Source organism: Dreissena polymorpha, chromosome 13 (assembly GCF_020536995.1).
Source record: "Dreissena polymorpha isolate Duluth1 chromosome 13, UMN_Dpol_1.0, whole genome shotgun sequence".
Classification (NCBI taxonomy): domain Eukaryota; kingdom Metazoa; phylum Mollusca; class Bivalvia; order Myida; family Dreissenidae; genus Dreissena; species Dreissena polymorpha.
The window spans coordinates 16012574-16032782 of NC_068367.1; the positions used below are offsets into that span (position 1 = coordinate 16012574).

The window sequence follows — 20209 nt, forward strand, 5'->3', positions numbered from 1 at the left end:
GCTACCCACATTTCACGAAGATGTATTGCTAACCGGATTTCACTAAGCAGTATAGCGACTCACATTCGTCTAAGCAGAGTGACTACGCACATTTCAATGTACTGTACAGCTACCCACATATAACCTTGCAATATAAGAAGCCATATTTTACTAAGCAGTATTACTTTCCCACTTTCACTGTGCAGTATATATACCTCCATTTTACTGTGCAGTATATCTACCATCATTTCACTGTGCGGTATCTTTACCCTCATTTCACTGTGCAGTATCTAAACCCTCATTTCACTGTACAGTATCTTTACCATTATATCACTGTGCATTGTCTTTACCCTCATTTAATTGTGCAGTATCTTTACCCTCATTTTACTGTACAGTATCTTTAAACTCATTTCACTGTGCATTATATTTACCCTCATTTCAATGTGCAGTATCTTTACCCTCATTTCACTGTGCAGTATCTTTACCCTCATTTCAATGTGCAATATATTTACCCTCATTTCAATGTGCAGTATCTTTACCCCAATTTCACTGTGAAGTAGCTTTACACTCATTTCATTGTGCAGTATCTTTACCCTCATTTCACTGTAAAGTATTACTGCCAGATTTTACTGTGCAGTATGACAACCAACATTTCACGAAGCAGTCTTTCTACACTTATTACACTATGCAGTATTTTTACCAACATTTCACTGTGCAGTATAAGTACCCACATTTCACTGTGAAGTATTGCTCTCCACATTTCACTTTGAATTACTACTACCAACATTGAGATTTACAATATGACTATGGAATACCTACAATTCTCCGCTCTCACAGATAAAGTAATACAAGAAAATATACATGAATTAAAAACAAAAATATATGACTAGGAGTAATTCGATTCGAATTGTGGAAATAGCAACATTACGTACGTTTTACTCATAAAACGAATACTTTTAATTTGTTTGTTGATTTAATTTCAGTCGTATTGGCATCCATTTGAATGGCCCAATTAAATTGAAGTTTAAAGTTTATATATTTGCAAGTTATACTTAGATGTTAATTGTACTGGCTCATGGTGATAAGTTACTATACTACGCATCTTTCTTTTCGGATGAGGTTACATACCCATAAAAGGAAGTGGAATTTAGGGGGTTACATGCAGTCAGTTTGCTACTAAGCTCATATGATGCAGGTCCTGGTTCATAAGATTTATAAAAATGCATTTCAAATGATAAGTTTTGGTATCAGTTAAAATGTACATGTGTAAGTCACAGGGCAAAAGGTCTGATTTGTGCACTTCTTTGTATGTTGGTGGTTGCCAGCCTCAATAGTAGGGCATGGTGTTTGCCTTCAAGTTGGCAGTGTCGGTAGCTGTAAAAACCGGTGCATATGTTCTAAGGTAATTATTTTGAGTTACGACGAATATAATTTTTTCAAATGCATTTTTTAAGCTTAAGAAACTACATTTCTAGTCATGTATGTGATATATTGGCTTATCGCTCGGTCATGGTGAAATTGGAGATCAAATATTGCGAATTCTATATATAACAAAAAAGGACAATATTTGGGGAAACGTAACCTTGAGCTTTTAAACGCGTATACTCATCGCCGCAACAGCTAACATGCGCAGTAACATGTGCACTAAATTTGGATAAGAAATTCCAGGAACTGCAACGTGGGCTTTCATTTGGATTTATGTTCTCCTCGTATTTATTCACGGCTTATGTTGCTGCTGTTCTCATTAGATCAAATATTGCACCACATGACATTTCACAGAGATACTTTCATTTCGATTGAACGCAATGGCAATTTATTTACCTCTTTAGGAAATATAGTAATCTAATGGAAATATTAATAATGCGTTGAAGGAAGGTTATGATAGCTTCAAACCATTTTATAATATATTGTTATAAGTTTTGCAACTGTGTAAATGTAATTTTAAAGAAAGTCAACACGTGAACTGTTCATGAAACAAACAGCGTATTGACAAATCTGCGTAAGACGAGGATGCTTCAACTTTCTGGTTTTGTTAAAACGTGAGTGTAGGGAGCTATGCACCAACATACCAAGGATCGCATTTTTAAATGCTGGTTAACAGATGGATAGTTTATTAAAGAATTTTAAAAATAATGCATAATATAAATAACGAAATAATGCCAAAATCAACTTGTTAACACTTTAGAAGTAATTTTAGTCAAATCGTCATGAAACTTTGTCAGAACATTTTCTTATGATACTTAAGATATCTGGGTCTAATATAAAGATGGAGCTGGTCTTAAGGAAACCATGGCCGTCAGTATCGTATCTCAGCTGAGTTTGAGGCGTCTTCTGGTGTGTCGAACAAGGCCGCATGGGCATTTTTCCTTATATTGCTTTAGGACAACCTTAACGAAATGAAATGAAATTATTTCCGTTTCTTCATGAAATTTGGACATACGAATGTTTCTAATTTAGTAATTGTTGGATCATTGTATTTAATCTGCGAATGTTAACAAAGTTGAATGGGTACGACTGTTAGTGGCTACTATTCAGCTCTCTTTACGTTTATGTCCGAGCATTAATAAGCGATTCCCGATTTTATTTTCTGCGAAATTCGACATGATTTGGCCTACATTTTGCTTACTCCATGGCTTCGGTTACCATGATTAAAGGACACAGAGCTATGAACATCATGAATAGGCGCAGGACGTTTTGAACCGAACTTTGGATTGGATGGAAAACTCTAATCCTCCAGCGTATTTAACGATTGGTGGGTTTTGACACACTCAAGGCATTATTTCATTATTGTTTGCAGTAGTGCGCATCCCCTTGAAACATGTATTTTCTCCTGTGTACATGCAAGTATGCTGTCGAGAGCCACCAGTCACTGAATGTTTCGACCCTTTAATCTCGAGACATTCTCATGGTGGTGGGTCCGTAGGGGTTGATCAATCCCCTACGTGTCAGTAGTCGACTGGCAGCTCCTCTCTTTTCTCCTTAGCCAAAGCCATCTCGATGCCCTCTCCGCAGCAGCCACAAGTCTGTTGACTGCTCGCTCTCTGGCTCTTCCTGTCAGGCCAAGTGCAATGTAAAGTCTCTAAAGAGACTTTGCCGGAAAGCCTTTGACGCCGACCTCCACTGGGAATAGCCAGGTGTGCCACCCCTTCTCCCCGCATTCCCTCTGCAGATCGGCATATGTCACCAGACACTTCTCCTTTGCCGACCAGATCACCACGTCGGGGCGTTGTGTTTTCTGGACCACACTTGGGAAAACGAGCCTTCGTTTCAGGTCAACCACAATCTCCCATAACTTCGCAAGATCTAGGATTGTTACTGCTGGCGTCTGCTGCTTCTTGACGGTTTCCCCTTCCTTTACAAACTGCATCTTCCCGGTCTTCATCACAGTCCTTTTCTTTCGCTCCGGCTTATTTCTGACTTACAACTGAAATTGCGTGAAAAGGAGCATACTAGTACTTCTATGCAAAATAATTTAGCGAGAAAGAGTGGACTCCCTTAGTTTAAAAAAACCTTCAAAATATTTTAGGGCAACTTTATGTTTTATGTCTTAAAATAACCAACGTTGGCGTTATGTAAATATAGAAAATGCAGATGCTTTCGAAATACCTTGTAATTACACATCACATCGACGTATCTTATTATGTTGATTTTTAATAACCAAAACTAATTGACAAATATATGTTCGTCTAAGAATATAAATGATTCACCATCGTATTCTGTTGGGATATTTTGTATAAGTATCTGGTGAGATTATGAATGTCTTAGTGGATTGTATCGTATATATGGGCCGCGCTCTGTGAAAAGGGGGTTAAATGCAACTCCGCACAGGCTAATCAGGGATGACAACGCTTTTATGATATTTTTATTGTAAGAAAGTCACTTTTTATTAAACATCTATTGTGACAGAAAGTTTCGTCCCTGATAAGCCTGTGCGTACTGCACATGTATATCTGGGACGACACTTGACGCACATTCATTAATATATATCATATTTTTGAACCTCGTTTATGCAGTATTATTGAAATATAGACGTAATTAGTCTCACTTCACGCATGTTATGTTTCAGCTTTATTTACAATGGTATCATTGTTTGAACAAAACCATGCGGCAATTATACATTTAATATTTGCATAGTCTATATCTATTCAAAATATGGTTTTTGTTGTTCAACTATCATAAACTGCTTCAAAGTATGAATACATGTGTACCGTTTAGTATATCATTTTAGACAAAAGCAATCAGGTCCGATATAATTCACATCTATCAGCTCATATTGTTCACCTACGCATCGATATTCCGAATAACATACTTTCCAGAATATTTCAATGGTCGACACTGTGTTCAAATATGTGAACATGATGGGAAGTTAATTATCAACTCAAATTATTACAATCCATCTATTAACCCATTTATTCCTAGCGTCTAGAAAAAAGGCCTTGGCAAACAGCGTAGTCCCAGATGAGACGCCGCATTATGCTGTTTGCTTAAAGGAATTTCTGTAAGAAATATTCTAAATTTAGAAATAAATATACTAGACATCCCTAATTTTGGAAATAAATTGATCCAATTTAGAAGAATTGGAGAGTCCACAAGGCATACATGGGTTAGCATGGCACCTGCACAGACGGAATCAGTCACAAAAACATTGGAATCTAAAACGTGTGTTTCTATTACAGATAAGAGAAGGGGAATTTGACTTTGACATAAGGAAATAAATGGACTTTACACACTTTTTTAAATGTCATGTTGTGTATTAATGTACAACACTATTCTATTGGAAAAAGTCTAAAATAAGTATAATATCAAACCAAAAGTGTGTACATATTGTTTGTGCCACCCGCCGAAATCGAACCCGGGGCGTTTAAAAACTGTTAGGTAAAATTTGAGATAATATTGTTTTATTTTTTACTAAATTATTGTAGTTGCGAGCGCATACTGGGACACCGCCGTTGGATCTGTCTCCGACACAATACTCAACGATAAACGTGGATATATTTCGATGAACTGCTAGGAAATAAAGTCTGCTTTATATCCGCATTCGATATATATATCTCGAGCTATGTCTCTATGGGAATAATATTTTATTGTTACCGATTAGAAGGATGACACGAAATCTGTCATTTGGTATGTATCTAAGAACATTCGGCCGTGTGGCACCGTTTCATCGACTCAAACTAATTGTGTTATGGCTCGCCCGTATGTTTTAAACGAGGAATTTTAGAAATATTAATATCATTTTGTGAAAATGAAATGCATTCGTGTTGAGGACAAGAAATTGCTGAACACCCTACTCTCTCTTCAATTATTATAAACAAATGAACATGACAATATTGGTTCAAATTGTTTTTCTGTATTAATTATTAGTGTAATATAACCAAAAACAATAATGATCGCGACAACTATAAATAAATGCGTATTTAGATATGTTAATTGCGGCAATATTGGATATTGACGAACCATTACATAATATTTATTATTACGTAGACGTATGTTTAAACCAAAGCCTTTACGATTGCATACGCTATTCTCGATGAATTCGGCTTTGCTTCGTTGATGTGAATTATTAACAGAACTAAAGTGTATCTTCAAATAAAATGCATGCACCACTTTAATACCTCAGTCACAAATAGAGACCGATCGCCGTCCGATCAGCGGCCGACATATTTTTCCGCTCATCGGGCTGGCGACCGGGCGATGATCATTTTGTGGCATCGGGCGGCGTCCGGATTAATTTTAAGTCTCACTTAAAATTTTACCCGACGTCGGGCCCGGGAAGGAATCGTATTGAGATCGTTAAAAGATCGGACGATCAACGCACGGTTATCGCCCGGCGATCGCCCGACATCGGATTCATCGTACGCGTATCGGCAAAAATCAAGATATTTCACAGGGACATATACATCGGCCGGCGACCGTCCGATTGCCGGAGGGTCTCCGCACGATGACTGACAGACACCGGACGGAGCTCGTAAGGAGACCAAAGGATTCCGGTAAATGCACATGGACAGATCACGTTGGTAGAGTCAGCGCCAAACACCTCCATTTTAAAGTCAAGATGCCGAAGAGAAAGGTCGCAGCACGGCAAATTCCACCTCCTCAAACAGAAGGTCAGCCGGATGATGGAATGCATGACCAGGAGAAAGAAGAGCCATCGCAGCCACATATAAATCCTGAGCAAGCTGAAGCAATTGCCCAGTTCTTTGAAGACAACACATTCTTTTATGACCTGACCCACAAGGATTACAAAGACAGGGCGAAGAGAAATGCACTCCTCAAAGAATTTGGTGATCAAATAGGATTAGATCGTAAGTAAACCATGCTTTGTGACGCTTTCGCAAAAATGTTGGCATACAATGTTCTCTAGCAGCATTGCAATAATATATTAAACACTTTCGTACATCAATTGTTTGTCAAATCCTAATACTGATGCTGGACCGGTAACTAGGTCAAGTTTGTTTACATGTGTAACTTTTAACAATGATTTGGTAATGTTTTGAATTCTCCTAAATATATATAAAGCCAAAATGTTAACCTCAAGGTGTTTAAAAAACATAAAGAAAATACACATTTTCGAAAATAAGCTGTCATTTTGAATCCTTTGTTTGTTTACTGATGTGTGTTTTAGTCAGTGGCATTTATAGTTGTACTCATTCGAACAATCTGATTGCATCCGTGATAGAATTTCGTCGCGTGATCAGGCGGTCCGTGGTTCGAAACCCAGCATAGACATGTAGTTTTTTCTTTCTTTTTTTAATAATGAGAGTCAAGAAATGTTTTAATAAAACGCACAAAAAGCCACACATACAAATGTTCATATGTTATAATTAATGATCAATCTTGTTGCTTTATTATTATATGCATTGTATTCAACATATAGAGGTATTTTCATTTTAAAATATTGACCTCGATTTTCATCTTTTATGTTTACGTGTAGATGTGAACATGTTGGACCTTCATTGTTTTTCATTTGTTTACAGCCAATCGTATATGGACCAAGTTTACGAACATGCGGACAGATTTTTTCAAGCTTAAGAAAAAACTCAATGGAAAAAGCGGAGACGGGCTGACACGAATTACAGCGCTACAGAACAACAAGCTGGAGCAATATGCCTTCCTTGCTACACATTACAGGGGTGGCGGCGATGATACTATCTCCAGCTCTTGCTTAGGATCAGTAAAGAGTAAAAAGATATATTTCATTGACCATGCAATGTTATAAGAAAACACTCTTAATATAAGTTACACAATTGCAACCTAAACATCAAACATCAATATGGCCTACTGTAAAACCGGTCGCGCACGGCCGGGACATAAACAAGCTTGTTTTCATCATACTCGCCTTGCTTGCTTACCATTTACCTCATCGACTCTAGTTGATATGTCGTAGTGTCCAGCAAACAATAGTCTTTTAATATACAATTAATTGTGTGTTCATATCATATCTAAATAAAATACTTCGCAAAAGGAATCATAAACTGGCCCCTATGTAAAGATTAATTTCTTAAACCCTTACCTTTGTCTATAGGTGGTAGTACCTGATGACCAAGATGACGAACCAGACGAAGAGTCGGTGTTTTCAGAGCAGAGCTTTGGTGCAGACCTCGCCGGCGGCAGTACTGTTCCACCGATATCCGATCCTCTACATAAGAAGCCCAAAACAAACGTGGTCAAGAAAAACATGAGTGAAGTTCTTAGCCAGTTACTTGCTGAGAGCAGGAGGGAATTGCAGGAGTCACGCGCAAGCATCGCAAAGGTAATTGGTTACAAAAATACTTCTATACATTTTGGTTTAAACTAATCCCATTGTTATGATATTGTATACTGGTTAATCCCCTTTATTTTGAAAGAGTATGTGCAGAGTACGTCGACAAATCAAACAGACCAAACAAAAAGGCAATTAGAACTAATTTTTTTCATGTTTGTAATATGCCTTGTTGAACTTGTTTCAGGCCTCAACAAATGGCTCTGGGACCAATGAGCGTGACGCTTGGGTCCACTGGCTAGGCAGTTTGCAGAGAGACATACCAAAGGAATACTGGCGTCAATACCAGATGGAAACCTTTGGTGTTGCAATTTAGTATCCCAGAACATGTCTCACTCACAGCAGCAATTGTTGCAGCAGCATCCACATATGATGCCCTTCCAGCAATTGTCAGCCCCAGATGACCGTCCCGCCACAGCAGCAGAATTATCCAGTGCTATTTCAGGTGACCTCTCCACAGTCAACACGATATCCTCAGAGCCAGCCTTTATCGGTATGTCTTACTATATCTTGTAATACTGCGCTTTATCAGGGTACAAAACAGTCATTTAAGAAAGTGTAAAATATGTGATAATGGCGACTTGAGTGCTTAAGGCTGTCTGCCTTAGATTAATATCATCAGATCTCGAGAGTACTCGGTACCGTTCGAGACAGACTCAAATAAGTTCGCGTTAAATTATTTCGGATCAACATATACAGCCAGATTATTTTCTAGAACGCGGACACCCGCATTATCAATGTTAGTAAAATGATATAGTTTAATATACGTCAGGGAGACCTTACCGATATCATGCCATCGTCCGCTATTCCGTGTGTGTATACTTGCGTATGTCCGATTTGTATTCATCTAATTCCTATGAAAATCTTGACCCTTACAACAGCTTAAGAATTGCACTCGATGACGGATATTTGAGTGCCACAACACAATTTATCATTTGACATATTTTGTCACATAATCATGTCACCTACGGTCATGTTTCGCTTTATATATTGCTTCAATGTATACAAAAATAAGGTATACGAATTGGTGTACACATTTTACCATTGGGATACGCAGAATTATCGTTTAATGTTTCAGGTTCCGATACGAGTGCAGTCTCCGCCAGTGACTTCAAGCTCCACATGAGTGCTCTCAACAGCACAAGTAGCCCCTACAGCCTTAGTGACAGCGCAATTGACCAAACACAGCCGGATACAGATGAGTGAAAATCTACTGTCCAAAAGAAATAAGACAGGCCAGAGAGTTTATTTTCTTTGATTGTTGTTAATTATTTTGCTGGTAATAAATACCATTGAAAACGTATTAGATCTATGTATTCATTCGATAAAATCTTTAAAAAAAACATCATTTTATATAAAAGGAAAGGTTAATAACCGACATGATTTAAAATTGGTCATGTAATAATTTTAATATCCGTTTATTTATTTTTTCTAGAATGTTTCTAATGATAAACTCACATTTTAAGGTTTTCGTCATTAAATGCTTTTAAATATTTTCAGCATACACGTACGATTCTAAAATTCGATTAGAAATAACTTGTGCACTATAATATTATGATATAAAACTGTAAAAAAGTAAGTTTTTGTTTTTGGTGCTGTATCGTAGAGTAATTCACTTAGTGTTTTGATTAAACTATTGCCGGCTGTTTGTCTAAAACCTTTTAGCTTGAGATCATGAAAATAATCATAAATGTACTAACTTGCCATAACGTCTAGAACTTTAGATACGCGGAATTAAACGCTTGTAGATCCTAATGATTTTACAATGTCTTCGAATTAATAACAGATCATTATTCTACCTAATCATCATTTAATATACACCTGTAAACATACATAGTTCCACAATTCAAGCATAAGTTCAACATTCTATAACCAGTTTATCTGTCGATGACATGCATCTGCCACGGCACACTTCCCGCATCGCTGGAAAAGCAGTGCTTGAGATATGCCCGCTGCTCCTTCGCCGCTGCTGTTGCTCGCGGACCTCGGCCCTCTTCCTCCACTTCTTGCATGACGGCATTGTTTCTCCAAGCCCCCGGAATCAGTTGATGGTCATCATCCTCTTGATCAACATCAATGTTTTGAAGGTTTGTATACCTCATCCTCATTAGGTTGTGGAGAACCAGACAGCACTGTGTGATCAAGAAGGCAGTGTCCGAAACAACGCGCAATGTACCAAGTATGCAGCGAAACCTCATTGCGAGTATGCCAAAGGCGTTTTCGACGACCCTGCGCGCCCTTGATGTCCTGTAGTTATATATACGTTCGTCCTCTTTGAGATACCGATTGGCGTAGGGTTTCATCATGTATGTGCGAAGAGGAAACGCGTCGTCACCCACCAAGAAGTAGGGCATTTTCAGGTCGTCATGAGGCAAAGAATCCGGCTCTGGGAAACATATTATATTGCGTTCGAGGGCCTGTAGCAGCTTATAATCGTTGAAAATACCACAGTCTGAGTTGGAGCCGGGTGAACCAACCTTCGTCCACAAGAACTTGTAATGGGCGTCTGTCACTGCCAACAGCACGATCGAAAAGAAGCCATTATAATTGTAAAAGAGGGATCCCTTGTCATTCAGCTTCTTGATGGCCACATGCTTCCCGCCGATTGCTCCACAGCAGTGTTGATAGTTCCACGGTTCTCTAAACACCGCTTCCACTGCACGCCATTCTTCAGTGGTGACGGCGTCCTTGAATTCTTCTACGAATTCTTCTACGATTGCACGACATACAGAAGGCACAAATCGGGATATCGTATTGTGAACCACTCGAAAGTCAAACGCCAGTGAATGGTAAGAGTTGCTTGTGGCCGACAAGCGCAAGATGATGGCCAGCTTTATGCCAATGCTCAGAGGAGGCCGTCTACTGAAAACACAAAAACGTATAAGTCGTTTAAAATAATCTTATAATGTTTTCAAAGTCACTATTTAAATCTGCGCTTTGTGATTCCGCATTTTCACGGCATTCAATTTTTTCAGTTTAGGTACTTGGCGCTGTATTTGTAAACAAACAAACCTAATTTGGTAGTGCCTAGATGGATTACCTTATTTTGACAAAAATAAGAGGTCATTGATAAAAGTACAACATTGATACAAATGCTCGCAGAATGCCTAGAACTATTACGAATGCATTTCACATTATCCCGAAAGCTCTTCGATTTTTAATTCGAATGACAGTCGGGATCGGTCTCTAGTGTTACTATAAATATATAAGTACATCAATAAGAATGTCAGACAATTGATGCTCACTCTTGATTAATTTGAATGCGAAGCCCGACTCTTGTACATAGTTCTTGAATCAACTCTGGCTTGAGACGCAAATAAGCTTCGAAATCGGCCGGGTTCTCGAGACGCAATTCATGCAAAAGGGTATCGTATTGCCCGTAAAGTGATCGTCTCTGAATCCAAGGCTTGACCCACCTTCGTCTTTTACGTCGCTGTGGTTCTTCGAACTCCTCAATTATTACCATAGCAGCAACTACAATATTGAGGACGTGTCTGGCTACTGCGTGCCTCTCCCTCAGCCTCGTGACTCGCTGATCTCTGTTCATGACAATAAAACAGCCTGCAAATGAAAGTTTATGGACTGCACGCATTATATATATACCATTTTCCAGACGGCGCGACACGCTTACCTTGTGGAGTCCGTCCGATACCCGCAAGACGCCCGGTCGAAGCCCGCCAGATTGACATCCGATTTATTAAAACTTTCTGGCTTTCTTGCGGCGCTACGTCGATATTGCGACGATAGCCGTCCGAACATCGGCCTGATGTCGTCCGATTTACAATTTGACGCTCAACCTAAAAGCTTTTCTCAAACTGTACGATTGCCGTTCGATCATCGTCCGATGCTGGTCCGGCGCCCATAAAAGGCCGAGTTCGTGTCACTCATCGGACGGCGACCGGCTCCGACGTGTCAAGTCTTCCCGATGCCTGGAGATCGAACACATCGGCCGGCGACCGGATTATTTGTGAATGAGGCATAGTTGGTTAATGCTGCCTGACACCATATTTATCCCAGGTCAGGAAAAGAGCGCAGATGATGATGAAGTCTACGATCGGCCAACGTCATAGAACCAAATATAGGAACATATAAATCCAGAAAAATCATTTGAAGAAATTATTGTGTAAACATTCGCGAGTCTTTATCTTAAGGCAAGTGATCACATGTCTTTTCATTGGTTTTAGCCATGGACAAAAATCAAGAACACATGGAATTAACGTCAAAAAGCACGATAAAAGTGTGTCTTTTTTTACAATATTCTATTTCAACAAATATGACTTAATGAATTGCATGCACACATTACATGCGTTCAAATGTATATGCTGTATCAATTAATACTGCATTGTTTATATAATCTTATTTTATATAGGTTGATTTAGTTACTTATGATACTTCTCGGTACCTTGAGTTTAGGGAAAATTAAATTTGCTTTCGGATGAGTATGGTAAACACATTTTGTGACCAAATTACTAATAGTAGCAATCATTAGATGCAGTATCGTTGTGTATGCTTGTGTAAAATCAGGGGTTATATGCAATGCAGGCGATGTTCTGTAAGATATTTTTAAATCGTGTACACCTATTATAGCAGCAGGTGGATTACATGAAGAGAATGCGTCCACTTGACCATTCCTATAAACGAATATACTGCGATTTAATGTAAAGTTATGCTCAACACGTGTCGAATCATTTTAGATGCCATCTGCGTTAAAATGTGTGCTTATATTATGTGCATTTATATGAAATTATTATTTGAATTTCAATATGAATTCAATCTCTCTTCATCAATTTGAAACGTCATAATGAATATGCACAATGCATTTTTAATGTCGAATTGTTGTCGTAAGTCTTTACAAAATATCATTTTACTATCAAATGTTTACATGTTAAGCTCTTGTACGAAAATTGCGGGTCAATTATTCTCACATAGAAACAAGTGAGTACAGATTTTTACATGTGTGCACGTTTGCTGTTAACATGTGCGTCTCTTCTATTGTATTGTTTTGACTGGGACTGCTTGGTCATTGGTTTCTTGCAATAAATAAACGACCGCATTTTATAATAAGGGTCTGTCCTCCTTTTGGGCCACCTGATGAGCAATTCTTACATTTATTTTACATTATCATATTATATAAAGATTGCTGAATACAACGAACGCACACTTGCCAGCCGACGAGGGAGACAGCACGTGTCATCTTGAAGGAGAGTTTTACCCTATACCCAATTACTGCCCCGAATCTGGTAAGAATCTTCCATACAGTGCTAACCATTTACATTATTCGTAACTCAACTAATCCATAGGGACAAACAACTTTCTCCTTTCATAAGCACTTATGTTACAAACAAATTCACTTTGTTGCATATTGATAAAAAACTGTTATCATTTACGTTTGACTGACAATACATAATGCCGATGATTTGGTTATTTGATATTTGAAATTCATATATGTTAGCGCCAAAACAATATTTGAATTTGACAATTTTATAATAGGCTCATTTCTTCAGAATTTTCAGTATAGCATCAGCAAATGAGGCCCCAATCACGTACATGGGTAAACATGTCTTCTGCGCTCTTAACTTGCTAAATAATATCCAATAATTAACGTTAAATTAAGCATGCGTTTACTTAAGGACTCGATAATCAACCCAATTATGCAGTATACAACCAAAAAGCAGTTTGTTCTAGCAATTGTATTATTGTAAAAGCACATAGCAAATCAACTTTTAAAAAATGCGTCATGGTGTGGCAATGCAAGAATGTCTCAAGTTTGCACACGCTCTTTTAACAGAGCAATCTAACAAGAAATTATATTTTTGAATTTATGTATAACGTGAAGAAAAATTCGAAACCATTTTATACCAAAAGGTGACCCAAGGGTAAGCGAGAATGTAGGACTCGCGTCCATGCACACGATATTTCACCGTGCCCACAACAGCTTTGCCAATGGTCTGGCGAAGATAAAACCCGACTGGGACGATAAGATGCTGTATCAGAATGAAAGAAAGATTTTGATCGGTGTTTGGCAGAACATTGTGTTCGGGGAGTACTTGCCGCTGATAATTGGTCAACCGGCAATAGAGAACTACAAGATCGATGTAACGGTACTGAACTGCTTTGTTAAAAAGTCTATCGTTGATCAAACTCATATTTTATTAAAAACAAGGATATCCTACAGTTAGTTAAGTGCAGTGTAATTCTTCAATAATACAATAATGAACTATATGTTTACCCTTTATGATAAGCTATTAGTAATATGTGGAAATTGATCTGTGCCATATGCGACCAGCGTAGCGCCCGACCAGCCAGCGCAGTCGCGCGGACTTGTCTGGAGCTACAATGTCCGTAAATGAGACATTGCAACCTTAAATTGCTTTAGAACAGACATGGTAGCTCAAGACCAGACGCATGACGTGGGTCATATTATAACAGTAAATGTGAATATGTGTAGTTAGGTGCATGGTGGTACCCATAGCTTCATTCATTTGTTGATGTTTTTGTGTATCCCTTTTGTGCTGTTTTGAATTGTTTGACAATGAATCACAACACAATGATCCTAAAATTCCTTCCCTGCTCTAGACAACTAGAATTTCAATTAATGTCGATCATTACTTTGTCAAATTACATGTAACTAATTTAGTTAATCGTAGATTAATAAATAAAACATCAATAATTGAATTAAATTCATATGATAAAGAATCTAAAAATGGTATGGCGTTTCATAGTCATGGGTTTAAGGACACGTACAACGAGAAAACAGACGCGACAACTACCAACGAAGGTGGAATAGCTTTCCGGTTCGGTCACTCAACCGTGAGCCGTTTGATAGCTCTTCAGGACGAGGACTACAGCCTATCTATGCCGCCCGAAACCTTTAAAGACCACTACTTTTTGACTAAATTATACCACATTTTTGATGGCCGCGGTCGTGAGGACGTGTTTAGGTGGACGGTGGATTCGGCATGTCAAAAAATGGACAGGTAGATTGCTTCTTGTAATTATCATGCACAAATTGTAGAATTGTAAATGACAGTTGTAACTTTGAGTTCCAAGTAAGTATAGACCGCAAACATATTATGATAATTACTTTGAAGTTAAATAAACGGTTTTTATGTTGAATAAGCAGATTTATAAGCAGTATATGTATTATTTGTTTAATCGTCTGTACGAGTTATGGTTCCTAAGCGACATAAGACAAGCAGTACGACAAACGTTAGTGTTTTAGAATGTTGGAGCCTAATGTTCAACAGAAGCTTTTCCAAGACAAGAGTGACAAAGCGTCGGATATAGCAGCTCTAAACATTCAACGTTATATATAATCATTTACGTGTATTTGCGATGATTGTGTTCTTACAAGAGCATAACATTTCATTTGTTTTGTAATTAATTCTAACTTTGTTTGTCTAAAAAAGCGGCACATCCACAATCAATATAATTGTCAATTGTATTGTCAATTTTATTGTCAATAATGAAGATTGACAATAACATTGATAGTGAATGGATGATATTGAAGATTGAGTCAATGTATTGAAGAAAATCAGAGATCTCAAATATTTATTGACGCATTGTCAATTTTATTTACAAGTGTTTTTCACCCTTTAATACTATTTAAGCAATATTTTTACATTTCAATATGTAGTCTCGTCAAAATTTTCATAGAGTCAACATGGCTAAAGGGCAAAAAATATTCAGTCAATATTATCGAGTCAATAAAATTGACAATTGTATTGTGTGTGGATGAGCCGCTTTAAGGGCAAAAATATTCTGTCAATATTATTGAGACAATAACATTGACAATGATTTTTTTGTGTGGATGGGCCGCTTATTACACGATCTAGTTTTGAATAATTTCGTATAATATCAGATGATCTTTCACAATGTGTTCTTTATTTTCGTTTTTGCCAGCTAGAATTGAATCTTTTTCTACACAACCCACTCCTCAAACTTTTATTTATTTTAACTCTATATATTTTAGCTCGATTGCATTTAAAGCCTCAGGTTTATTGAAACGCTCTTGAGTCAGTCCGTTTCCTGGGCTTAAACCCAGTACTTTGTGTCTTAGGGGGTGATCTAATCACGCTCCCACAGTGGGGATCAAACCCATGACCATCCGGTCGCTAGGCGGGCATCGTATCCATTACACCATGGCGACTTCTATTTGTAAACTTTTTATTTAGAGGTCGCGACCACGGTTTTCCGGGATATAACGCCTACCGTCGCTACTGTGGCCACGATCCGGCAAGGGATTTCAGTACGATGCGTGGCGGACTAGTAAATATGGACAGTGACGTAGCTTCGCTGCTGCAGAAAGTCTACAGGTAAGGCTGATGCTTGTAGCGTAGTTTTATCATGTGTAACGTGATTATTTTCCATATTTAAGCAACGTCACGATGACGACTTTGTTTACGGAGATAATTAAAAGATACAGGAAACTCCAATTATGAAGTGTCTATACGAATTAACCGTGTACCGTACACAATATTGTATACATTTCATTTTTCGGTAGAGTTTCGTGTTAATATAATGTGAAAGTTAAATTCGTTGTTTGTTAAGTTTAATTGGAATACCATACAAATGTGCACATGAAGATATGTGTCATTTTCTAATCGCTTTCAGAAATGGATCAAGCGTGTTTATTCAGAAGCGTTGTTTAGTGTGTACGTACTTAGTAATTCCGATCATTTTCCGTTGACGTAATGCAATATACAGAAGCAAATGTGCAAGATTGCTGTCAAAAAAGCTTTGTAAAATAAAATTTCTATAAGATAGTTTTCATGTTCATGGAGAATGTTTTATCAAAACCGACAATGATGTATTGAAATTGAATGTGATTATTGTGCTAAAATGACGACTTTAAATCATAGGATTTTTTTTTAAATTGTACAAAATTATGGTCATCATTCTAAAATTAAACGCAACAATTAAATTAATTTTAATGATATCGTAAATGCAGCCCATTATAGATGAAAATAGGTCTCGCAATTAACCAGCAAGAACACATTTATACATCTTTATAAATTTTGCTGTCTCTTTCCATGTGGGGCTGTTTTATGATTGTACATTATTTCCTGGAGTATAAGTTTCTATTAGAATATAAGCAAACATTATTTCGAGTAAGGATAATTGTGCTAAGAGAGCGTTATATATATTTCTAGTGTGATTCATTTAATGAACCGGCCGTTTTGAACCATTGAACCGATCTATCTTTAAGAGAAAACCGGTATACACAGTTGATGTATTTTGATCAGTTGTTTAATAGTTTTAATGGAAACAAACAACCTTGTTGTTTTTAAGTACAATCTTCCGCACTTAAACAGGACCCCATAAGAATAACAATTATCAAGTCATTAAGCTTACTTAAAAACAATGAATGTAAGCTTGAACAAGAATTAAAACACAGCTTCTAGAACGGAAATGACAGTTTATTACTATCCCATGCAATCTTCAAAAAGATTGCCTAATAAAAGCAAAGTTTGTTTTTTTAATTTCCCATTTTTTTTTTAATATATGAAGAATTCATTAACAACATCTATAAAACAGTATAACAGTTCTAATCTGACCGTTATAAATCTTAATTCAAGATGTTATTATCCATAATATACAGGTCAACGTGTCGCGGCTACATTATACGACAACAGTTCATGGCCAACGTACAATTTACTGATATAAAATAATATTTTGAAAGGTCGCCTAAAGAAGTGAATTCATATCGACTAACCCAGTATGTACCTCTACCTATACCTACAGCTGTCCGGACGACATCGATATCTTCACGGCGATAGTAACAGAGCAAAGAAGTAACGGGGCAATAGTAGGGCCACTCGGCCAGTGTATTATCGCGGACATGTTTAAGCGTTTCCGCGATGGTGACAGGTTCTTCTTTGAGCGCAACAACTCTTTTATTGGCTTTCCTGAAAATAAAATCACTAAATCATTGTTGATCTCTTCGCAGCAGTTGAAAGAAGTGCATAGTTCTAAAAAGGTCTTTTTCTCAGCTGGCATAAAGATGGTTCATTAATCGCAGGTGTGCTTTATGTGGTTATTTTTTATTTGCATCTCAATGGAGAAAAGCTGGAAAGATGTCATGTTTGAGTATGTTTGATGTAGTACTGAGCTTTAGTAAAAAATTTAATGTCGAAAGCATGTTGTCTTCCGGTTTCTGCATTCATGACATGTCTTTGTATTGCAATTTTCAAAAGAGGAAATCTTCGTATTGAACTGCCACACTTGCATAGTCAAAATTAAACATTGAACATTGGCCGTTTAAGTATTTGACCCTATGGGAACGGATTATGAACTAACCTGAATTGTTTACAGCGTAACACACGCGGATAGAGCGAGGAAAATTATTAACTTGTATAATCAATAGACAGATGTTTGAAAAAAGTGTTTTCTCAGTAAAATAACCAGTTAAATAAAGAACTTAACCGCAAAAATATAATTATTTGAAAAAAAGAGAGTGATATACAGAAGACATTTTTTATAGATCAATGTTTTTATCACATAATATCAATCTAGAGGTCAATATATATGCTAATTTGATCATATTAAACTGAATGCTATTAAGAAGATAAGCATGTCTTCGTTGATATGTAACACCAATCGGACGTCCACCATGAAAGAGAATGTGTTTTTGTTCAACACGAGGTACGTGCGCAAATCAGTTATATAATATAACGTTGTCTAAAAAAAGTTGAATCCCACTTAGAAAAAGGTTTGACATTTAAAGATAAGTACATAAATAAATCAAAGCACTTATTAATAAGGTGAAGTCATCGATGAAGAATTATCAGATGTAACGTGTGTCGCATGTGAAAATGTAAATTTATTTAATCATTGGTGGTAGCGCTTACATCTTAAAGATAGAACTCCTCAACTGACCAACGATTTTAATTAAAATAATTTTGATTATTGGTGGTCAAATGGTGTTCTTTCTGTAGCACATTCTACCACAATACTCGACTCTGTTGTGTTTTTTTTTAAAGAAAAAAAGGAAAATAAGTTTAAGAACGTCTGCAACAAGCATGGACATAACAAATTTTTGTGACAGTAGTTCGAGGAATTCTGAGAAATAGTTCTATACAATACTCATGTTTAAACGTACGAGCTAAGCAAGCGTTTGAATGACAAAAATATATTATAAAGTGTAGTAACAACAATTTACAAATACATATTTATTTTATATATACGTTTTAATTTTGGAAACTTTTAACTTTTATGCTATTAGGCACGTATTTTGAATGTTATAGTCATACTATTTCCGATGTATTTAACATATGACTTAACATTGTAACCTCAATGTTTATGAATAAAGCTAACACAATTTTCAGTTGTTTTGGTGAGTGACTTTATTGGAATAAGCGATTTTCGCTAAAAAAGATACAAATAATGTTAGTATTATACATATGCTTATACTTATTTATAAACTCGTTGCTGAATACATACATTAACATTTGTAAAATCAATTCAGTTCCAATAGGGACGATTTAGTAGTAAGTTATATTATGTTATTCATTTAAATAATGTTATGTATATATATGTATATATAGAGAATAATAGGTTAGTGTTGATTATAGATCAGGTTTATCATGCGAGGCTTAGAAAACAAAAAGCACGAGCCTTGGCGAGTGCTTTTTCGTTTTCGTGCCGAGTATGATAAACCTGATCTATAATCAACACTGACCTATTATTCTATTTATCCCACTTTTATTCAGTAAACTTTTTTTATTTAAACAAAATAAGTTTTCACGAGTGTTTGTCGTACTTTGATAATGACTGTAGTGTAACCAAGGTCAGTGTATTACTCCGCGTTCCAAAAATAATCGCTGCTCAAATAATCATTTTTTTAAATCAGAATATCGTTCTGTAACAAAGTGTCGAGCGTTATTAATTACAATTTTAATCATATTGAATTGCAAATCTTTAAGTTTTATGATATCAATATGACATTAAGTTGTTATATACAAGGAACTACATTTGTTTACAACGTAGCCTAATACCACACACAATTCACTTTCGATATCGAGTCGATCACGAGGTGCACATTATTTGCTTCTTTTTTATAATATGTGGTTATTTCGTGACGAAATAACAAAGATTACTTGGATTTAAGCTAATTATATACATTAACATTTTGAATGTTGAAAGTGGCACCAAAGAATTGTGAGGCAAATTTGTTCAAACGCTGGTGAACCGTGAAGTGACTGGGTGGGGCGAACATCAAGATCAACTTGTTCGACGGTAGACAGTGGTTGTGTAGGCTGCATTTCGGCCATAGTTTCGGTGCGTGAAGGTGTACAAGAGGAACTGTTGGATTGTTACATTTACTGGACTGAGCAAGAATGAACACTTTTGCAGCTGTTCAACAGATATGTTGGAATAATTGGTTAAGGACTGGACATTTTTGTGCCCTGTTATTGCCATGGTTTCAGTGGGTGGATATTTGTATTTCGAAATTTTTGGACCAGGAAT

At 36.8% G+C, this 20209-nt stretch overlaps 1 protein-coding gene across 1 annotated transcript; it reads left to right on the forward strand.

Annotated features, from left to right (window-relative positions):
- The first annotated feature begins 1336 nt into the window (after positions 1-1336).
- LOC127855981 (myeloperoxidase-like) lies at positions 1337-17756 on the forward strand. Its single transcript, XM_052391916.1, has 6 exons — positions 1337-1381; positions 12878-12981; positions 13607-13842; positions 14477-14718; positions 15916-16056; positions 17486-17756. Exons 3-6 carry the CDS (start codon positions 13645-13647, stop codon positions 17754-17756), a joined length of 852 nt encoding a protein of 283 aa, XP_052247876.1. The 5' UTR covers positions 1337-1381; positions 12878-12981; positions 13607-13644.
- Positions 17757-20209: the final 2453 nt, after the last annotated feature.

Bases quoted from the DNA above. Each gene is read 5' to 3' on its own strand.
- LOC127855981 (XM_052391916.1), top strand. From the start codon at position 13,645: ATGCACACGATATTTCACCGTGCCCACAACAGCTTTGCCAATGGTCTG. The intron at 13,843-14,476 runs GTACTGAACTGC...CATGGGTTTAAG, and splicing joins ACTACAAGATCGATGTAACG to GACACGTACAACGAGAAAAC. The intron at 14,719-15,915 runs GTAGATTGCTTC...CTTTTTATTTAG, and splicing joins GCATGTCAAAAAATGGACAG to AGGTCGCGACCACGGTTTTC.